Source organism: Leguminivora glycinivorella, chromosome 18 (assembly GCF_023078275.1).
Source record: "Leguminivora glycinivorella isolate SPB_JAAS2020 chromosome 18, LegGlyc_1.1, whole genome shotgun sequence".
Lineage (NCBI taxonomy): Eukaryota > Metazoa > Arthropoda > Insecta > Lepidoptera > Tortricidae > Leguminivora > Leguminivora glycinivorella.
The window spans coordinates 13012878-13031910 of NC_062988.1; the positions used below are offsets into that span (position 1 = coordinate 13012878).

Here is a 19033-nt window from a genome sequence, read left to right on the forward strand (position 1 = left end):
GTCAAATTATTATTACATATACGGGGTTGTAAATTATAATAGCAGGCAATTTAGAAAACATTTGGGTGTGATTAGATTTGATTTTAACTTTCTGTGAAAGTTTCTAATTTCTCCAACGCCTTCCTTCCAGTGGGTGTCGTAGAAGTCGACTGTGGGATATGGGTTCAATTGCGGTGGAGGCGATTGAAATGTGTTTGGGAATACAGATGTGAATACTGAGTATATTTGTCTGACATTTCTCAGAAGCATATTGTACCTACTAAGTAAAACTACCGTGACCACACATGTTCAGTCTTATCTTCTCGAAGCAGGATCAACCCCAGCCGCTGGTTCGTCCGGTTGTCCTACGAACGCCAACGTCACATACAGACGCCTAATACCGCCAGACAACTTGCTAGCTGGATGGTGTTTCTTACCCTCTAGCAGCCCCATAATCATAGGTACTCTCCCATTTCACCTGTATTACCTCTGCCACACATTCGACGAGCGTCGTGAGAAGTAGGCAGAGGCATAGTGTGGCCGCGCTACTCGTCATGCCGCTCGTCATGCTCCTCGTCATGCCCACCGCTCCCTGTTTTGTCGGTTTTTTGGCGCGAGTCAAAGGGCCGGCAACAACCTAGTGCGATTCATCGCGCGAGTAGGGCAGTTTGTGGCCGATGAGGGCAACATCGCGGCAGCGCGAGGAGCATAGTGTGGCAGAGGTATATAGTCACTTGTGTCGCTTACCTCCTAGCAGCAGGGTCAACCCCAGCGGCTGGTTCGTCCAGCGACACCAAATCCGGTTGTCCGACGAACGCCAAAGCCACACATAGACGCCGTCGCGTTCCACCAGACAACTTGCTCGCTGGGTGGTCGGCGTGAGGACCCAGGGATAGGACTTGGAGCATGCTGCAATGACAAACACTTTTAGGCTCTCATTCTATGTGAATGAAACAAGATGAATAGGCTATTTGCCTCCTAGTCAGATCAGCTTCTTTTTAAGAACTGTCAAAACGAATTTGAACGACTTGCGCTAATATGGAATTTATATGAAATCGAATTGAGTGACGTCACTGTCAACTAAGTTACTTTATATATTTCTACCTGACTTATTAAACAGAAATTGGATTTAAAAATAACTTCTGTCCATGTTTTTCTTCTAATTATCTGATGCTTTATTTCGTGCATGGTATAATAGTTATTTGTTTTACAAGGGGGCAAAGTAGTTGTTTAACCGCACGTGCCAATATTGATACCCGAGCAAGCGAAAGATTCCAATATTGAACCGCGAGCGTAGCGAGTGGTTCAAAAAGTGGAATCTTGAGCGAGCGTTGCGTTGCGAATTTATTCAATATTTATGATTCAAAATCATCATTTACAGGTAAAATCTGCCAGATTAAGGCACTGGTCCCATCGCGAGCTAGTAAGCTATGAGCTATCGGCTATAAAAACGAACAAAAGATAATCACTCCCGTGTAAATAAAAGAGACATGGCGATGTTTATAGTTACTCGCCCAGCGGTGAGCTATCAAAATCGCCGTGTCTCTTTTATTTGCACGGGGGTGCTTATCTTTTGTTCGTTTTTGTAGCCGATAGCTCATAGCTTACTAGCTCGCGGAGGGACCAGTGCCTTAGACATTGAGTTAAACTTTGTATGAAATTACTTTGCCCCCTTGTGGATAAAATGCAATTTTGCTATCTGTTTTCGAATAGCAAAGAAAGCCTTTTCCAGTTGGTGTGGTGAAAAATATTTTATTTTTACTACGGTCAAGTTCCCTATTCCAACATCACTTTGCATTTCTTGCAATACACAAACGCGGAAACATTTAAATTCGGTAATTACATTTTCTACAACTTAGATAAAATAAGATAAGACTTGGAAAATCTTTGACTGTTGGAAAATCTATCACTTTACCTGTTTATTTCATCCTGGACTTCTCTCAGTGGTTTACCAGTCTTCAGTTGTGCGTACAAAGAGATGTGTTCTCTCGCTGAGAGGCACGGAAACAGTACGTCCCGTTGAGGACAGACCCCGAAACGGGTCCCGCCTCTAGCTCGGATCGGATGGTCACGTGCCCTTTGGTCGGCTTTAGCATGCCCGTGAGGATGTTTCTGGAAAGATTTATATACCTAGTTGTTATTTCATGACTAGGATATAACTACTTCATTCGAATTGTAACTAGTATGTGTCAGTCTAACGTTAATTTGATGCAGTGATTGCTTTAAATCATAGACATCATTCTCCTTGCGTTATCCCGGCATTTGCCACGGCTCATGGGAGCCTGGGGTCTGCTGTGACAACTAATTCCAATATTTGGCGTAGGCACTAGTTTTACAAAAGCGACTGCCATCTGACCTTCCAACCCGAAGGGTAACTAGGCCTTATTGGAATTAGTCCGGTTTTCTCACGATGTTTTCCTTCACCGAAAAGCGACTGGCAAATATCAAATGACATTTCGCATATAAGTTCCGAAAAACTCATTGGTACGAGCCGGGGTTCGAACCCGCCACCTCCTGATCGAAAATTGCACCGCAATCGTTTAAATCATAGACATATTGTGATACAAGTAAAAAATTGTAAGAGAATTTACTGGACTATTTGCTTTTTTTTAGGTTTTTAGGTAGATTAAGCCACATTATGTTGAAAATTTTTCAGAAAGATAAAGTAAATAAAAGACTGATCGCTTGATATTACCAAAGAGGATCGAGTATTATAGAGAGTTACTGTCAAAGTAAAATGTGTAATCACAGTGCAATAGACTGCCATCTCTCGACACAAGTTTAAAACTTTTGAACCTCAGTTTTGACAATTTGACCCATATTCTTATCTGGATATGTGTTAAAATGTCAAATATGAATATTAGCGCCATCTCGCCAAGCGTCCCCCAAAAGGCGTATCGCCATCTAGGTCACCGTACCTTTTTCTGTATGGTTTTGAGGTACGGTTTTTTTCTTAGACTTCATCTGTCTATACGTTACATATGTCTTTGGTATTACTTACGTAAGTGTAGTCTTGCCAGCACCATTATGCCCCAGCAGAGTAGCAACTTGTCCCTTATGCAGTTCTATAGACACATTGCCCAGCGCTACTTTTGGTCTTCGCCAGCGTTAGCCGTATATCTTAGTCACGCTGACGATACTCTGGCTTCCTCGCTGCTTATTCTATTGTAGGTCATTTTAAACTAGTATTACTTACGTAAATGTAGTCTTGCCAGCACCATTATGCCCCAGCAGAGTAGTGTCTTGTCCCTTAATGCAGTTCTATAGACACATTGCCCAAGGCTACTTTTGGTCTTCGCGAGCGTTCGCCGTATATCTTAGTCACGTTGACGATACTCTGACTTATTCGCTGCTTAATCTATTGTAGGTAATTTTAAATTAGTATAACTTACGTAAGAGTAGTCTTGCCAGCACCATTATGTCCTAACAACGTAGTGACTTGTCCTTTATGTAGTTCTATAGACACATTGTCGAGCGCTACTTTCGGTCTTCGCGAGCGTTCGCCGTATATCTTAGTCACATTGACGATGCTTACGCCGGCCTTCTCACTGCTCGTGGTCGTGTAGGTGATGCTACTGCTGAGGGTCTTTAGACCTGTAAATTGTTGAAGTTAATAACTATATCAGCTTGCATATGCATGGAAAACTTAGCCATAAGTTACCATATTCTAGCAAATAAAGGTATAGGATTCGCGCTGAAAGAAAGCGCTGATGGCCTAGCGGTAAGAGCGTGCGACTTTCAATCCAGAGGTCGCGGGTTCTAACCCCGGCTCATACCGATGAGTTTTTCGGAACTTATGTGCAAAATATTATTTGATATTTGCCAGTCGCTTTTCGGTGAAGGAAAACATCGTGAAGAAACCGGACTAATCCCAATAAGTTACCCTTTTGGTTCGTAGGACAGCGATGACAGTGGCAAACTAGTGCCTACGTCAAATCTTGGGATCAGTTGTCACAGCGGACCCCAGGCTCCCATGAGCCACGGCAAATGCCGGGATAACGCAAGGAGGATGATGATGATGAAAGATTAATTACATTTCATATGATATTTATTTATTGATAAACATTTAGAATTTTTCATCTATCAACATCATGACAGCATCAAGTAGTCCAATGCCTGTACTTTCTCCAAGTTCCGAAGACCAGAAGTCATATATCAGTTTCTAAAATACTATGAAGGGATATTATAAAAATGTCTTACCAATACAACAGACCATCTACGAACATCATTATAGCTGCCAGTGCACTGCTTATGCCATAGCGCAGTTGTAAACACCAAGAGTTCTGACAACGGTTTCGTAAAGCGCTAATGTGAAACGCTCGGAGAAAGCAGAGGCAAACAGCTACTTACCAAAGTATCTGTCAATCAGCCATCCAATGGCCAAATAAAGCAGTCCATCCACCAGCATCATGACAGCAGCCAGACCAATGCTCATGCCATCGCCAGGTTGGGTCGCCCAGAGATCAGACCAGTGTGCGCCGACCCCGATGGCTTCTAAACGTGCTATGAAGAGCAGGGAGTATGAAAACGCTGTCGACATCGAGAGGCACTGGAAACAAATGAATGGGTAAGTAGATAAGAATAATATATACATAAATTTTTTTTTTTAAATCTCAAAATAAACCCTTTTTAACAATATTAAATCTTCTGTCAAACTGCAGGACAGTTTGTTGGCAGAGGGGACTCCCTTACATAATCTAAGTGGGTAGAACTATCTAAGTAAAGTTTACGCTAGGTACAGTTTTGATGTATTGCTTACAGAGAGTTTTAACTTCAAATTATCTATGAAAAATAACTATCTTAGTGGATAAATTCTAGGTACATTTTTGATGTCCTGCGACTTGTACATTTAGGTTACTTCGGAGTAGCTGCTGAAAAGGACAGCGAAGGATTTATATTATCTCCCTTTGCCTCTTGGCAGTTAGCAACTATAAGTTTTTGAGGTACATCCATACTAATATTATAAATGGGAAAGTGTGTGTAGACACACACACTTTCCCATTTATAATATTAGTACATAGTAGTATAAACAGACGTTTGTTTATCCGTCTTTCACGGCAAAACGGAGGAGAAATTTTTTAAGTGGAGATAGTTGAAGGAATGGAGAGTGACATAGGCTACTTTTTGTCTCTTTTTAACGCGAGCGAAGCCGCGGGAAGAAGCTAGTGTATAATAAACTTACTGTTGAGAACAGCTTTATGAAAAGAAACTTACAGCACATAACCTGGAGGTGAGAGATAATAGTGCTTCTAGAGACAGTATGAGCACGTAGGGCATGAAAGTGACGAGGTACGCCAGAGCTGCCGTCACTGCCGCCGAGCTGGCCGTTGAGAACAGTTTTGACATCACGTAACTGAAAGAGATATATGTAGAACATTGTTTTTTTACAAATACGAGTATCTAAAGATTCTCCTGCTGCGGGCAAAATATTTCTATTAATATAATTCCCTTCTCGACCTTTCTCGTATTTTTAGGTTGGTTGGTGGCGGTAGATTGTTCCAACACTACGTTGCAGCATATCGGAAGTTACCACCAAAAACAAACGTATTATGTTTTCGCACTATTAAGCATGTATAGTAAGTACATCATTACCTCTACTTAACACTTTTAAAATTTGTATATTCATAGAGTCAGTCCGAGATTAGTTGACATCAATTTTGAACCTTGGCCTGACTGTAATACCTCCCAGAACACAAGCACAGCCATGGATAACAAGTTTCAGGTACATTGTTCCAACACTTCTTTGCCGATTAAAAACCTAAGTTAATCTCTTTTGTAGTAGGTACCTAGATAAATTGCATTTCGAGGCTTGTATCCTTCTACATGTGATGTTTCTGATGGGATACGTACCAGAACATAAGCACAGAGTAGCCGTATATAACAAGTTTCAGGTTGGTGAAGGTATATTGTTCCAGTACTCCGTTGTCGCATATCGAAAGCTACCACTAAAAGCTAACATAACCTCTATTGTAGTAGGTAGATAAATTGCGTTTAAAATCCTTGTTATGTTTCCGATGGGATACTTACCAGAGCATCAGCACAGAGTAGCCGTACCTCTATATGACAAGTTTCAGGTTGGTGGTATATTGTTCCAACACTCCGTTGTCGCATATCGAAAGCTACCACTAAAAGCTAACATGACCTCTCTTGTAGTAGGTAGATAAATTGCGTTTAAAATCCTTGTTATGTTTCTGATGGGATACTTACCAGAACATAAGCACAGAGTAGCCGTATATGACAAGTTTCAGGTTGGTGGTATATTGTTCCAACACTACGATGCCGTATATCGAAAGCTACTATCAAAGGCTAACTAATACTTACCAGAACATAAGCACAGAGTAGCCGTAGATAAGCAGCAGCGTGAAGAGCAGCGTGACGTCAGTGCGCGGCAGCACGCCGCCGGCCGCCAGCGCGAGCGTGACGCACACCGCGGTCACCGCGAGCTCTGCGAGCGACGCCAACCACCAGGACAGCGTGTGGTAGCTCAGGTTTACGCCCATTACCGACATAAGCTGTGAAATTATTATCTTTCAGCTGCTTGGGTATCGATAAATATTAGGACGAGCAGTTAAACATAATATATATCTACATACATACATACAATCACGCCTGTATACCATGAAGGGGTAGGCAGAGCACATGAAACTACTCAAGTTTCAGTGCCACTCTTGGCAAATAAGGGGTTGAAAGAAAACGAAACTGTGACATTGCAGTGACAGGTTGCCAGCCTCTCGCCTACGCCACAATTCAACCCATATCCCACAGTCGCCTTCTACGACACCCACGGGAAGAAAGGGAGTGGTGAAATTCTTAACCCGTCACCACACGGGCAATAATATATATATATTTAAAAAAATGGCGTATTTAACTAGGTAGGTTGAAAAAAAAAACAATATTCTCTTACGAAGATATTACTTACAAGCGAGACTAACTTGAAGGTCAAAAACGGACAGAATATATACTAGAGGAGCACTATGAACTGAAATCTCAAACTTTGGCAAAATTGCGACAAAAGCTGAAATAACTCACCATGGTATTTCCAGATTCCTTGTCAGAGACTATGAAGCGTACAGCAGATGCTACAGTGAAGAGCAATGAGAAGAAGAACGCCACGACCAACGCCTGAGACTCGTACAGCGATGACTGGAAGCTAGAAGAAGATATTCAATGTGAAATTCCACGATGAAGGGGGTTAGCGTCAATATTAATCTTCTTCTTTCTCCTACCCTTATCCCACGTTATGTGGGGTCGGTACAACACGTCTTCCTCTTCCATTCTCCTCCATCTTTCGTCATCTCAATACTTACATCTTTCTTTCTCATATCCTCTTTCACACAATCCATCTATCGTTGTTTGGGTTTACCCCTCCCTCTCCATCCATCAACCTTCATTCTACATTCTTTTGCCTATATGCCAATATTAATGCGTAGTAGAAGTTATCCCAAATGATGTAGGATTATGTTAGTAAAAACCTGAATAACACTTAAATTGCTTTATTCCAATAAGTAAAACTTATTTTACACAATTTCATCTAATACTTGTACGTTCTCTCGCTCAAAATTCAAATTGTTCTCCTGTACCGTTGCATCTTTCGCCGACACGTTGCGGGCGACCTGGCCCAGCATCGTCGTTCGACTTTAGTGTCGCGAAATGTAACAATAGTTATTTTTTTTACAAGGGGGCAAAGTAGTTGTTTAACCGCACGTGCCAATATTGATACCCGAGCAAGCGAAAGAGCTAGAGAAGAAGAAAAAGTGGAATCTTGAGCGTTGCGAGGGTTTCAAGGCACGAAGGTTAAACAAACTTTGCCACCGAGTGAAACACAAAATTTTTCACCACACCAACACGAACAAAATACTACCTACAAAAACTGGTACCTATTCGGTGGGTCTTTAGACGTCCAATTCCCGAAAAGTTTGTACATTTGGACCGACGTCTCCGGTTTTGATGATTGATTGTTACCAGATTTCTACACATTTTCGGTAACAAAAAAGGAAAGTTTCATACAATGAACCTAGGACATTTTGGGAAACCTAGTGGATCTTGCTCAGCATCATGGACTCTATCAGTCTACCAATTTTTATCAAAATCGGAGACGTGATCCAAATGTACAAACTTAACGGAAATTGCACAGACATTGCTCATTTCCTTCTCTATCCAATCAACAATCCAAAATTTACTCTGTACTTACTAGTCCTTCCTATAACACGGGTATGGCGTCTGCTGCGTATACACCGCCCACTTCTCCGGTGCAGCAGCAACGTCGCGCTTCTGAACCCTCTGGGAGCTTCTAGAAGTGTTGGCGGCCAGCTTGATGATGGAGCTGTCGATCAAGTCCTGGATCTGGACGAAGCCGCGGAAGTACCGCATGTTCTCGAGGAAACTGTCTTCGGGGCCGGGAGTCCAGAATCTAGAGAAAGATGAATTGAATTCAAATATTACCGAATCAATTTGGTTAACAATAATACGCTATGGCGAGACCTGAACCTGCATCATCTGGATTGTGAGATTTACGTAAGACGTTTCTGTTTATTAAATACTAGTTTATTTGGCTAAGAGTTGAGCGGTGAACTTTTCAATCCTCATAATCCAGACAGTCATTACCTACTCATTACACAATCTAAAGAGTCACTTCGTAATCAACCTAAATGTACTTACTGCTTGTGCTTTCTTATCCTTGTAGTAGGTAGTCCGCACACTTTCTATATCCATCCGGATCTTGTACTCCAGATTGACCGGTCTCCCGGCCTCCTCGTTCATATTCATAAACACGAGCAACCAGCGGAGAACTCTTCAGTCCTCATAACCCAGAAGGTCATTAACAATCAACTCCGTAATCAATCTAAAGGTACTTACTGGTTCCGTAACCTCGTAGTAGTAGGAACACTCTCTATATCCATCCGGATCTTGTATTCCACATTGACTGGCCTGCCGGCCTCCTCGCCCACATTCATGAACACAACGCCGGCGGAGAATTCGTTGACCCTGGTCAGCCTGACCGCCTCGTGGGTGAGCTCTTGCTCGTCGGGCACAGGTCGGAAGCGGTCCATGTTGATACAATGGAGCAAGTCTGAGCCTTTGCGGAGCATGCTGCCTACATTCTGAGGGGAAAATGTTTTGATTGGTTATTTGTAACAGAAACGAGGTGATAGTAATAAATCGGATGAGTAAAGCGGTTGATAGACATACGAGCGATTTTGTCACCGGCGCGTACGCGTACTTTAAAACCGCTGCGCATAGTCATCGACGATCCAACCGATTTGAAAACGCGTTCGAAAAAGTACGTATATTGCCCACTGAAGAAAAAGAAAGTTTGATTCTACCTGAATGTAGTGACTGACCGATATTAGGGTCAGATCTAGCTATACATTAACTCATTGGAGTCTGGCTACCTACGAGACAGGCTGAGCCTAGTGTAGGACCAGAGCAGCCTGACCTGTAAATTTCTTACCTGTGGTACCTGCATTTGTTATTGTTAAATGTACATATTTTTAGGATAAGCACAAAACTTTGTTAATGTTTGCCTGTACCTTATAAATAAATAAAAATAAATAAATAAACATATAAGTGGACATCGGTGTTCCCAGAAAAAAAAACCTCGGTATCTTTAAAGCAAGAGTGAATACGCTATTACTGAATCGGTGAGCTCCATCTTACTCTGTCTTCACTTTCCATTAGTTCTGACTAGAGTCAATCGCCGATCAGTCCATAATAAATAAATAAATAAAATCTTAATAGCTCAGCCTATACTACCGGTATGGCGCAGTCGGTAGTGACCCTGCCTGCTACGCCGCGGTCCCGGGTTCGAATCCCGGTAAGGGCATTTATTTGTGTGATGAGCACAGATATTTGTTCCTGAGTCATGGATGTTTTCTATGTATATAAGTATTTATATATTATACATATATATCGTTGTCTGAGTACCTACAACACAAGCCTTCTTGAGCTTACCGTGGGCCTCAGTCAATCTGTGTAAGAATGTCCTATAATATTTATTTATTATTTATATGCACGTGTTAAGTAGTGCTAGTCGGTCGTCCTACCTACAGGATATCTTAATTTAATATATATTTACCTTCAAATCCCCAAATTCATCAAAAAGTCCGTCTACATCCACATCAGGAACTGGTGATTCTCCTATAAGATTCTTCCTTAACTGGCCAAACGCTGGTTATACTATGAGTCGCCTTAAGACTTATAAAAATCAGAAAATTGGATAAACTAGCCTGTTGATGTTTTAATTTACCTTCAAATGAACTGGTGATTCTCCAATAAGATTCTTCCTCAGCTGGCCAAACGCTGGCGATGCTATGAATATCCATAAGACGTATACAAATCAGTCGATTCAATAATTTATCCTGTTGATGTTTTAATTTACCTTCAAATCCCCAAATTCATCAAAAAGTCCGTCTACATCCACATCAGGAACTGGTGATTCTCCTATAAGATTCTTCCTTAACTGGCCAAACGCTGGTGAAGCTATAAGTCGCCTTAAGACTGTGATGCCGTCTCTGTGTTGGGATAATTTGTCGATGGAAGTAAACGCGCTGGCGAATGAGTGGACCAAGTCAACTAGCTTTTGCATGTGAGCGTACGTCGAGTTTGCCTGAAATCACAATGGAAATTAACTTAGACACCATAAAACATCACTTAAATGGAAAGGCGCAAGCGAAATGTCGTCACTACATTGACAAAATGTCGTATCTCACGCTGATCCTCAAAGTAAAAACGTAGTATTAGTCTATATACATCATACATACTTACTAGGTAATACAATTTTCTTTTCATTGAGAGACGAAGATACAAGTTTTTTTTTCTCAAACATGCAATGAAATATTGTCTTTACGTTCCTTAAAATGGGCTGGGAAGTATCGCTTTTTGGGCGCAACAACTCGAGAGGACTGTAAAGGGATTTCATATTATTTTTCAGGCCTAGGCCTGCAAAGTAACTTTTTTTTATAAAATATTGTCCTTTAGAGCATTTTTTATTTATTTCATTGTATGTTTGAGAAAAGCACTATACATGCCTCGGCGTGAAAACGGATTCCCGGCCTCGTATCCCTATCGGTATATACCCACTTGGCCGGAAATCCTCATTTTCCCGGCCTCTGATGTAATGTACTATTAAAGTAGTGACGATAGGTGACATCGACGGCTATAACACTTGTAGTGGAATAAGAACCAGAGCCGCCAGATTTTCCTCATTTTCTCGGGGATTAAACTTTGGGATAATGTAGAGTTTGTATCGACGTTTAATCATCATCCTCCTTGCGTTATCCCGGCATTTGCCACTGCTCGTGGGAGCCTGGGGTCCGCTTTGACAACTTATCCCAAGATTTCGCGTAGGCACTAGTTTTTACGAAAGCGACTGCCATCTGACCTTCCAACCCGAAGGGTAAACTAGACCTTACTGGAATTAGTCCGGTTTCCTCACGATGTTTTCCTTCACTGAAAAGCGAATGGCAAATATCAAATGACATTTCGCACATAAGTTCCGAAAAACTCATTGGTGCGAGCCGGGGTTCGAACTCGCGACCTCCGGAACGAAAGTCGCGCGTAATTACTACTACTACTGTATCGACGTTTAATGTCTGCATGTATTATATACCTAGTTCTGCCCGTCGGCCATTTTTTTGCTATAAGGTTTTTTTTGAAAGACACTAACTTTCCTTAAATTCTCAAAGCTGATTTTTATATATGTGTTAGAAATATATGCTATGGGATATAGGTTAAATTGTGGCGTAGGCGAGAGGCTGGCAACCTGTCACTGCAATGTCACAGTTTCGTTTTCTTTCAACCCCTTATTTGCCAAGAATGACACTGAAGCTTTAGTAGTTTCATGTGTTCTGCCTACCCCTTTATGGGATACAGGCGTGATTGTATGTATGTATGTATGTGTTAGAAAAGACTGCAAGGATTTGATAATGATCATTTCCGGACCGTTTGCGCCGGCCGCAGCTTGAGAAATTAGGGTAAGTAACAGAATACGAACTCTACATTATCCCGAAGTTTCATCCTTGAGAAAATGAGGACGGTCTGGGGGCTCTGGACTCTTAGTCCATAGGCACTGGTCCCACCGCGAGCTAGTAAGCTATGAGCTATTGGCTATAAAAACGAACAAAATATAAGCATTCCCGTGTAAATAAAAAAGACACGGCGATGTTTATAGTTACTCGCCCAGCGGTGAGTTATCAAAATCGCCGTGTCTCTTTTATTTGCACGGGAGTGCTTATCTTATGTTCGTTTTATAGCCGATAGCTCATAGCTTACTAGCTCGCGGTGGGACCAGTGGCTTAGGGAGACTCGACAAACATGTTTAGGTGTTTTTGGCGTGCAAAGAGTTAACAGTTAAAATGTTATAATGGCAAGGTTATTTTCGATTTACATTCGTATCATAAGTCATGTAAATTTAGATTCGGTTTGTTCTACAGAGTCATCAGCCTTAGTGCGTTTTCACATTATCCGATCCGATATCGGATGTCGGACCGATATCCCATACATTACAGGCGCCATCTTAGATTTTTTCTATAGAAATCCTTCCGACATCCGATATCGGATCGGATAATGTGAAAACGCACTTAGGGTGTTACAGGTTACATTTCTAAAAAATATTAAATTACCTATGTAACATTTTTTTTAACCCCCGACGCAAAAACGACGGGGTGTTATAAGTTTGACGTGTCTGTCTGTCTGTCTGTTTGTCTGTCTCTCTGTGTGTGTCTGTCTGTGGCATCGTAGCTCCCGAACGGATGAACCGATTTCGATTTAGTTTTTTTTGTTTGAACGCTGAGTTAGTCGGGAGTGTTCTTAGCCATGTTTCATGAAAATCGGTCCACTATGTCGCGGTTGGGCGTTTTTTTTTAATTTTAATTTTGTGGTTAGGTTATTTTTAATTTATTTAGAACACAAACAGTCGTACTATACATTTTACATAGGTATGTAGTACATAGTGTATCTACAGAAGCCGTTAGAAAATTTAAAATATTTACTTCTTGTTTACATCACTGACATTCGATGACTTTCGACGACCGGTGTCAATTAGTAATCCTTGCCAGTCAAATAGTAATCTTACCTGGTAAATAATTTTCTCGACCATAGGATTCACAGGAGTATAAAGTATCTTTCCCATGATGATTGGCTTTATATAACTCCATACAATTTTGCCGCCATACATGCCTAATATTTCTTTGTAAATAGAGCGGCAGAAATCGGCTGAAAAATAAATTTAAATTGATATTTTGAAGTAACAGTATTTATTAAGGTAACTTAATGAAAAGAATTTCTAAAACTTAAATCAGAAATTAGGACACATGCTTGCTTTTTATTTCCTGCAGTCGACTTCACCCACGGGGGTACATCGGGGCAAATCTCGACTGGGGGGCAAATGTAACTGGTCCATTTTTTCCATGCTTTACAATGTTTGCATTATTAAATAGAGTGTCCACTGTCCACCGATTATATATGGTAAGTGTGTTAAGTGGATACATTAGAACATCATTCAACATCATAGTGTAAAAAAAAGGGATTAATTACAATTGCCCCCCAGTCCAGATTAGCCCCGCTGTACCTTATAAAATACACTGTCATTATACAATGATCTACTATCAACAGCTGATAACAATGATTTGTAAACTCACTTGGCAACACTTCCAACTGCATAGGGTCAGGCTCCTTAGAGAAGTCAGTGGTCTCGACAATGGCTTTATAGAAGCGATTGTCCACCGACCGCATAGGCGCTCCGCACAACATATTACCGGCCGATGCTAGGAAACTTGATGCTGCAAAAATAAAAAATAAATAAAACCTTTAAAATAAACACAGAATAAGTTTAGAGTTCAACGGTCATGAAGTGCCGCTGGAGTTGCATGCGTCCATAGGATATGGAGACGGCTTAGCGAAGATTGCTGGACATATATCGCTCCCGAGGTGCATCTTTAACGAAACATGTCCATTGTCCAATTGTCCAACAATGGTAGACGTAAAAATAAGCTTGGACAAATCTTAGGGTTCTGTTTTTCTGTGTTGAGGTACGGAATTTAAAAATGTAAGGTGACCCGGTAAGCAGTCATTGTAGCCTCAAAGCCTGTGTAACTCCAGAGGTGTTAAATGCGGTGTTACATTGCCGATCCTAACACATCGTTCGTGTTGGTTCGCTGGTTGGACGACATCCGGAAAATTGCGGGTCACAACTGGATGAAATAGCGCAGTGCCGAGACAAGTAGTGATCGGTACTAGAAGAGAGGATTATGCTCAGTAGTGGTAGTGGCTGATACTGATGATAGTGATGAACACGTACAATCGTACAGTGCAGCCACTCCCGCTCCCCGCTGAAAGTGTCGCCCACCCGCTCTCGGTTACCTCAGAGTTACCGCCGGTCAGAAACGCAACCGCTCATATCTCACTTATACAAGCATGTGTACGCGTTCAGCCGTTTACCTACACGAGCTTAGACTGTGTGCGCAGGAACACGCCTCTTTCATATAATATTTGATCGCCTTTGTCCGAAGGTGTGCCTATGATTTCTATCTATAAACATCATCATTGGCTACAGCAATCTAAGTGACTGCTTACCGGGTCACCTTACATTTTTAATATTCCGTACCTTAGCACAGAAAAACAGAACCCTAAGATTTGTCCAAGCTTATTTTTACACTTTTACTCACAAGAAAACAGATTGCCAACCGACGTGAAATCAGCAAGCTTCTGGAAGATGGGTTCGTTGGCCAGCACGTCACTTAGGTTGCCCACATTGTCCTGGATTATAGGCAGGAGGGACGCCATCTGAGGATAGCTTTCCAGGACTGTGGCGCCCTCTTCGCTAGTTAGGTTTGCTGCTGAGTAGAGTTGGACGAGGAGGACTGATGATATCTGTGGAGGGAACGTCAGGCTTTCATACAAACGGCAAAGAGGGGAAATGCTGGAGTGAGTAGGGCCAAGTTTCATCTTCTCAATAGAGAGGGAAGGGGGAGATACATTTCTACTCCATCAAAAAAGATTCAAAAATAATAAGACAAGATTAAAACATATTTTTCAGTACAGAATAGATGGTGATTTTTTTACGCACTAGTACGAGAAGTGGTTCATTATTGGCTACGTGCACGACCATTACGCCCACTACCCATGTAAACTTGAAGTGGAAAATGTCAAAAAATGACATGTAAACAAACATTACATTTTAACGATTTTTCGTTAATTTTAAATAAATCGAATAACAAGAGCTACTATTTCAAGTGTAATTTAGGTAGATAGATTATAAAGACATGGATATAATACCAAAAATCAGTTTCCAAAGCATTACTCACGGTATAAACTTCCAACCCCAGACTACAGAAAGAGTCAATAAATTGGTGCTGGCAGGGCATATAAGGAATCTTGAAGAACATAGGAGTAATGGTACAAGTTCTTCGAGCTAGTGATATGGTATTCGCTAAACCTAACGTCCCGTTAATGCCATATTTAAAACAAATCTAAACGTAAGTACCTAGTCATGTCCGCGGCCGCAGAAATATCCGACACGGGCCTATTCCCAGGCTAGGCCTGAATCTTTAAGCATAATGTTTTACGGTAGGAAAAATACTAACAGCGTATTGAACAGTATTAGGTAAACAAAGCTTAAATATAATTTATTATAATGTTTTGTTTTGACATGTCACTTACGTTTTCTTTTCACCGTAGCTATCCATTTAGTTCTTTGATCCAATTTCCAGTGTGCTCTAAGAAACGCATAGAACGTGCAACGACTATTTATGCCATTATTTTTAAAATTAACAACGAAACAACATTGATGCCCCATATCAAACATTACACATTGTATTATATTTTATGAGTTTTGATAGATGACAACCACAATCAGTGTCGATTTTGACCACCGCAAGCACTGCAATCGCTTTGCTTACCCCCTCCATGCACTTCGCACGAAGCCAATATGGCAGGTCGAAACTTCGGAGGTCCATCTGTACTGAAAAACGTCGTCCGATACACGTGCGAAAATGGAAGTCGTACTCGTGTCGATTTTTTTTTATTTCGTTATAAACAAAGAAAAATTACAACAAAGTTAAGATTTAAGTGATATCTTGAAAAAAAAAAAACTCAAGAGAACTCCTACGAACCTTATCCAAAACGTAACTAAAGTTGACGCTCTCCATCAAAGCAGGCACGATCTGCTTCGCCTGCTCATCTTCTATATTACAAAACTGTTCTATAATAGCTCCATAGACGTCGTCTAAAGTCACCACGTCCACGTTGGCTGGCACGATGGCTTGTGACATGGACTCCGATTGGCAACGAAGTTGGAGATTTGGTAGTCGGATTTTGGGGTGATGATCTGAAAGAACGGAGTTTTATTGTGATGTTAACGTATACCATATCTAAAGATGCGTCTTAACAGATTCCAACACGTGTAAGTCGCCGTCAATAGAATTTGTGAACAATGTAAACAAACCTTGTAATCAAAATGTCTTTAATTTACATTATAACTCATCAGATACTGGATAAATCCATGTGTTATTTAATCAATTCATATCACATTATGATCCTCAACTTTTAAAATAATAAAATTGTGCTAGAATATTGATATTTTATAGAATGGTTTGTTTACATTGTTGACAATTTCTATTGACAGCGATTTTAATTAGCAATCTCTCATACAGTCTTTTAATCTTTTTCGCGGTTTGCCTTTCCCATTATCTCTTTTTTCATATTCATTATTTTTTTCAAGTGAGCAAATAATTACTCCTATATTTTAAAATGATTACAAAACTCAAAAATTAAAACAAAATAGGTAGGTTTTTTTGTAACATCCACATCACACATCCATCATCCATTTAATATTCTCATCTCTGCTTCATGCAAACCAAATGCAAACACTCTTCATCCGTCAGCTTTTGGGTCTAACACTCTGACCCATACACGACAGGTCTTATTAGGGCATTTTGTTGTAAATCGCTTCCTTCAATCGAAGAGATCAATTAAATTTATAAAAACAATACCGGCTTTAGATTGATGTATCCAGCGTGGACTCTGGGTGCTGCGATGGACCAGAAATTGGTGTTGTTGATGCCGAGAGCGCTGAGGGCAGACTCCACGCGGTCCGGCGAAGAAAACAGCTCGGATACTTCCACTGAAAACGAATTGAAATGTTTGGTTTTGTAGAAATTAGGAAACATTCTAAATGATACTGTGCATACCTAATAGCTGTCAATAACTTATTAAATGCATACTACCTTCTATAATATTAAGGTGTCAAAAAAAAGTGCTAAACCTCACTGTCCTTCACAGAACTCGAACTTTTGATCCATTGAAATCGTATCAATTAAGGGGTGTCGCCTTGCATCAAATGAGGTAGTTCTAATTTGTATTATATATTCTTAGAGATGAAATAGTGATGTCAAATCCAAGTTTTCCACCTCGAAAGCCCATGGGGTCATAATTAAATTCATGAAAATCCGTAAAATTTTATGACTTTTTCTGACTTTGTTAAATTTTACCACCAAGAACCTTTTTAACAACAAAAGTGGCTATGAACAATTTGTTGTCTACTAAATTATCGTTATTATGAATATATTGGGTTGGTAATAAAGTAATGAGCGATCGATTGAATTCCACATAAAATTATTGAGAGAGTTCTAGAATCTTCTATGGTCGAAAGTATATAAAGGGCGAGTCGCACAGTTTCTCGTCAGTCATTCACTAGCTGTCGCCGAACTAATATAAGGAAGAAAATGGACGAATTAAAAGTGCATGTAAGGCATTGCTTACGATATGAATTTCAGTCTGGCCATTCAGCCACCGAAGCAGTTCGTAATATATGTCGGCGTGTTGCTCCTGAAGTTGTGTATGAGGCCACGGCGAAACGATGGTTCCAGCGGTTTCGTAGTGGCGACTTTTCATTATCAGATCAACCTAAGTCTGGTCGACCGGTGAAGATTGATGTAGCCAAATTAAAAACCTTAATTGAAGGAGATCCGAGGCTAACGAGTCGTACTCTTGCTACCGAGTTAGGCTGCTCTCATGTCACCATAGAAACACATTTACACGAGTTGGGAAAAAACTACAAATACAGTGTTTGGATACCGCACGAACTTGATAGAGATCAACTAAACCGCCGTGCCGATATCTGCATACAACTTCTATATTTTCGCCGCACATTCAACTGGTTGGACCATCTTATCACTGGAGATGAAAAATGGGTCTTATATATAAATCACACACGCAAACGTCAGTGGCTAGCTCCAAACGAAAAAGGAATAGAGGCACCAAAAACAGAGCCTCACCCGAAAAAAGTTATGCTGTCCGTTTGGTGGGATATTCATGGTATTATTCACTGGGAACTCCTACCAAGTGGAATGACTGTTACCTCATCAGTATACTGTAATCAGCTTGAAAATTTAAACCAAAAAATCTGTCAGAATCGTCCACAGCATGCTACAGTTTTTTTCTTACACGACAATGCTCGCCCACACATTGCAAAAGTGACTCGGCTAAAGCTATTGGAGCTAGGTTGGAAAGTGATACCTCATCCACCGTACTCTCCAGACTTGGCACCTACGGATTACGCATTGTACAGATCGCTAAGCAATGCCTTGAATGAAAAAAAGTTCGATGATCAAGCCCATCTACGACAGTACATAGCTGAGTTTTTTGAATCTAAACCTAAGAACTTCTTCGCCGATGCTATTCATTCTTTACCAGAACGATGGAGACAAGTAGTAGATAACGAAGGCCGTTATATTTTTGATAAATGATTAAAATAATAAATTAAATAAAAATTACAATATTGGTTATGATTCGCTCATTACTTCCTTACCAACCCAATAATTTTATCTAGGTAAGCCATATATTTACTAAGATACGGCCATTCAAAGTTTTGCACAATTTCGACAAAAGGGAAAAGTAGTTGGAGCTGTTCGGAGGTGCATAATCTTTTTTAATCCATACTGAAGATGAATTCTTACGGAGTCCACAAGGCATCATTTCTCAACCGAAGCTGGAACCACCAACTCCTCAGGTTCTGCTTAAAATGCACATTTTTCTGTACTTACAAAGAAGGTTGTAC

At 40.7% G+C, this 19033-nt stretch overlaps 1 protein-coding gene across 1 annotated transcript in view; it reads right to left on the reverse strand.

Moving 5' to 3' along the window:
• LOC125236150 (phospholipid-transporting ATPase ABCA1-like) overlaps positions 1-17092 on the reverse strand; it is a 58693-nt gene extending 41601 nt beyond the window's left edge. The window contains 16 exon segments of the mRNA XM_048142849.1: positions 727-888; positions 1895-2091; positions 2484-2493; positions 3372-3573; positions 4330-4528; positions 5194-5332; positions 6301-6491; positions 7009-7129; positions 8171-8389; positions 8836-9080; positions 10358-10585; positions 13052-13191; positions 13617-13757; positions 14643-14847; positions 16089-16303; positions 16968-17092. Coding sequence (XP_047998806.1) covers positions 727-888; positions 1895-2091; positions 2484-2493; positions 3372-3573; positions 4330-4528; positions 5194-5332; positions 6301-6491; positions 7009-7129; positions 8171-8389; positions 8836-9080; positions 10358-10585; positions 13052-13191; positions 13617-13757; positions 14643-14847; positions 16089-16247 — 2558 coding nt within the window. The 5' untranslated portion in view covers positions 16248-16303; positions 16968-17092.
• Between the last annotated feature and the right edge of the window lie 1941 nt (positions 17093-19033).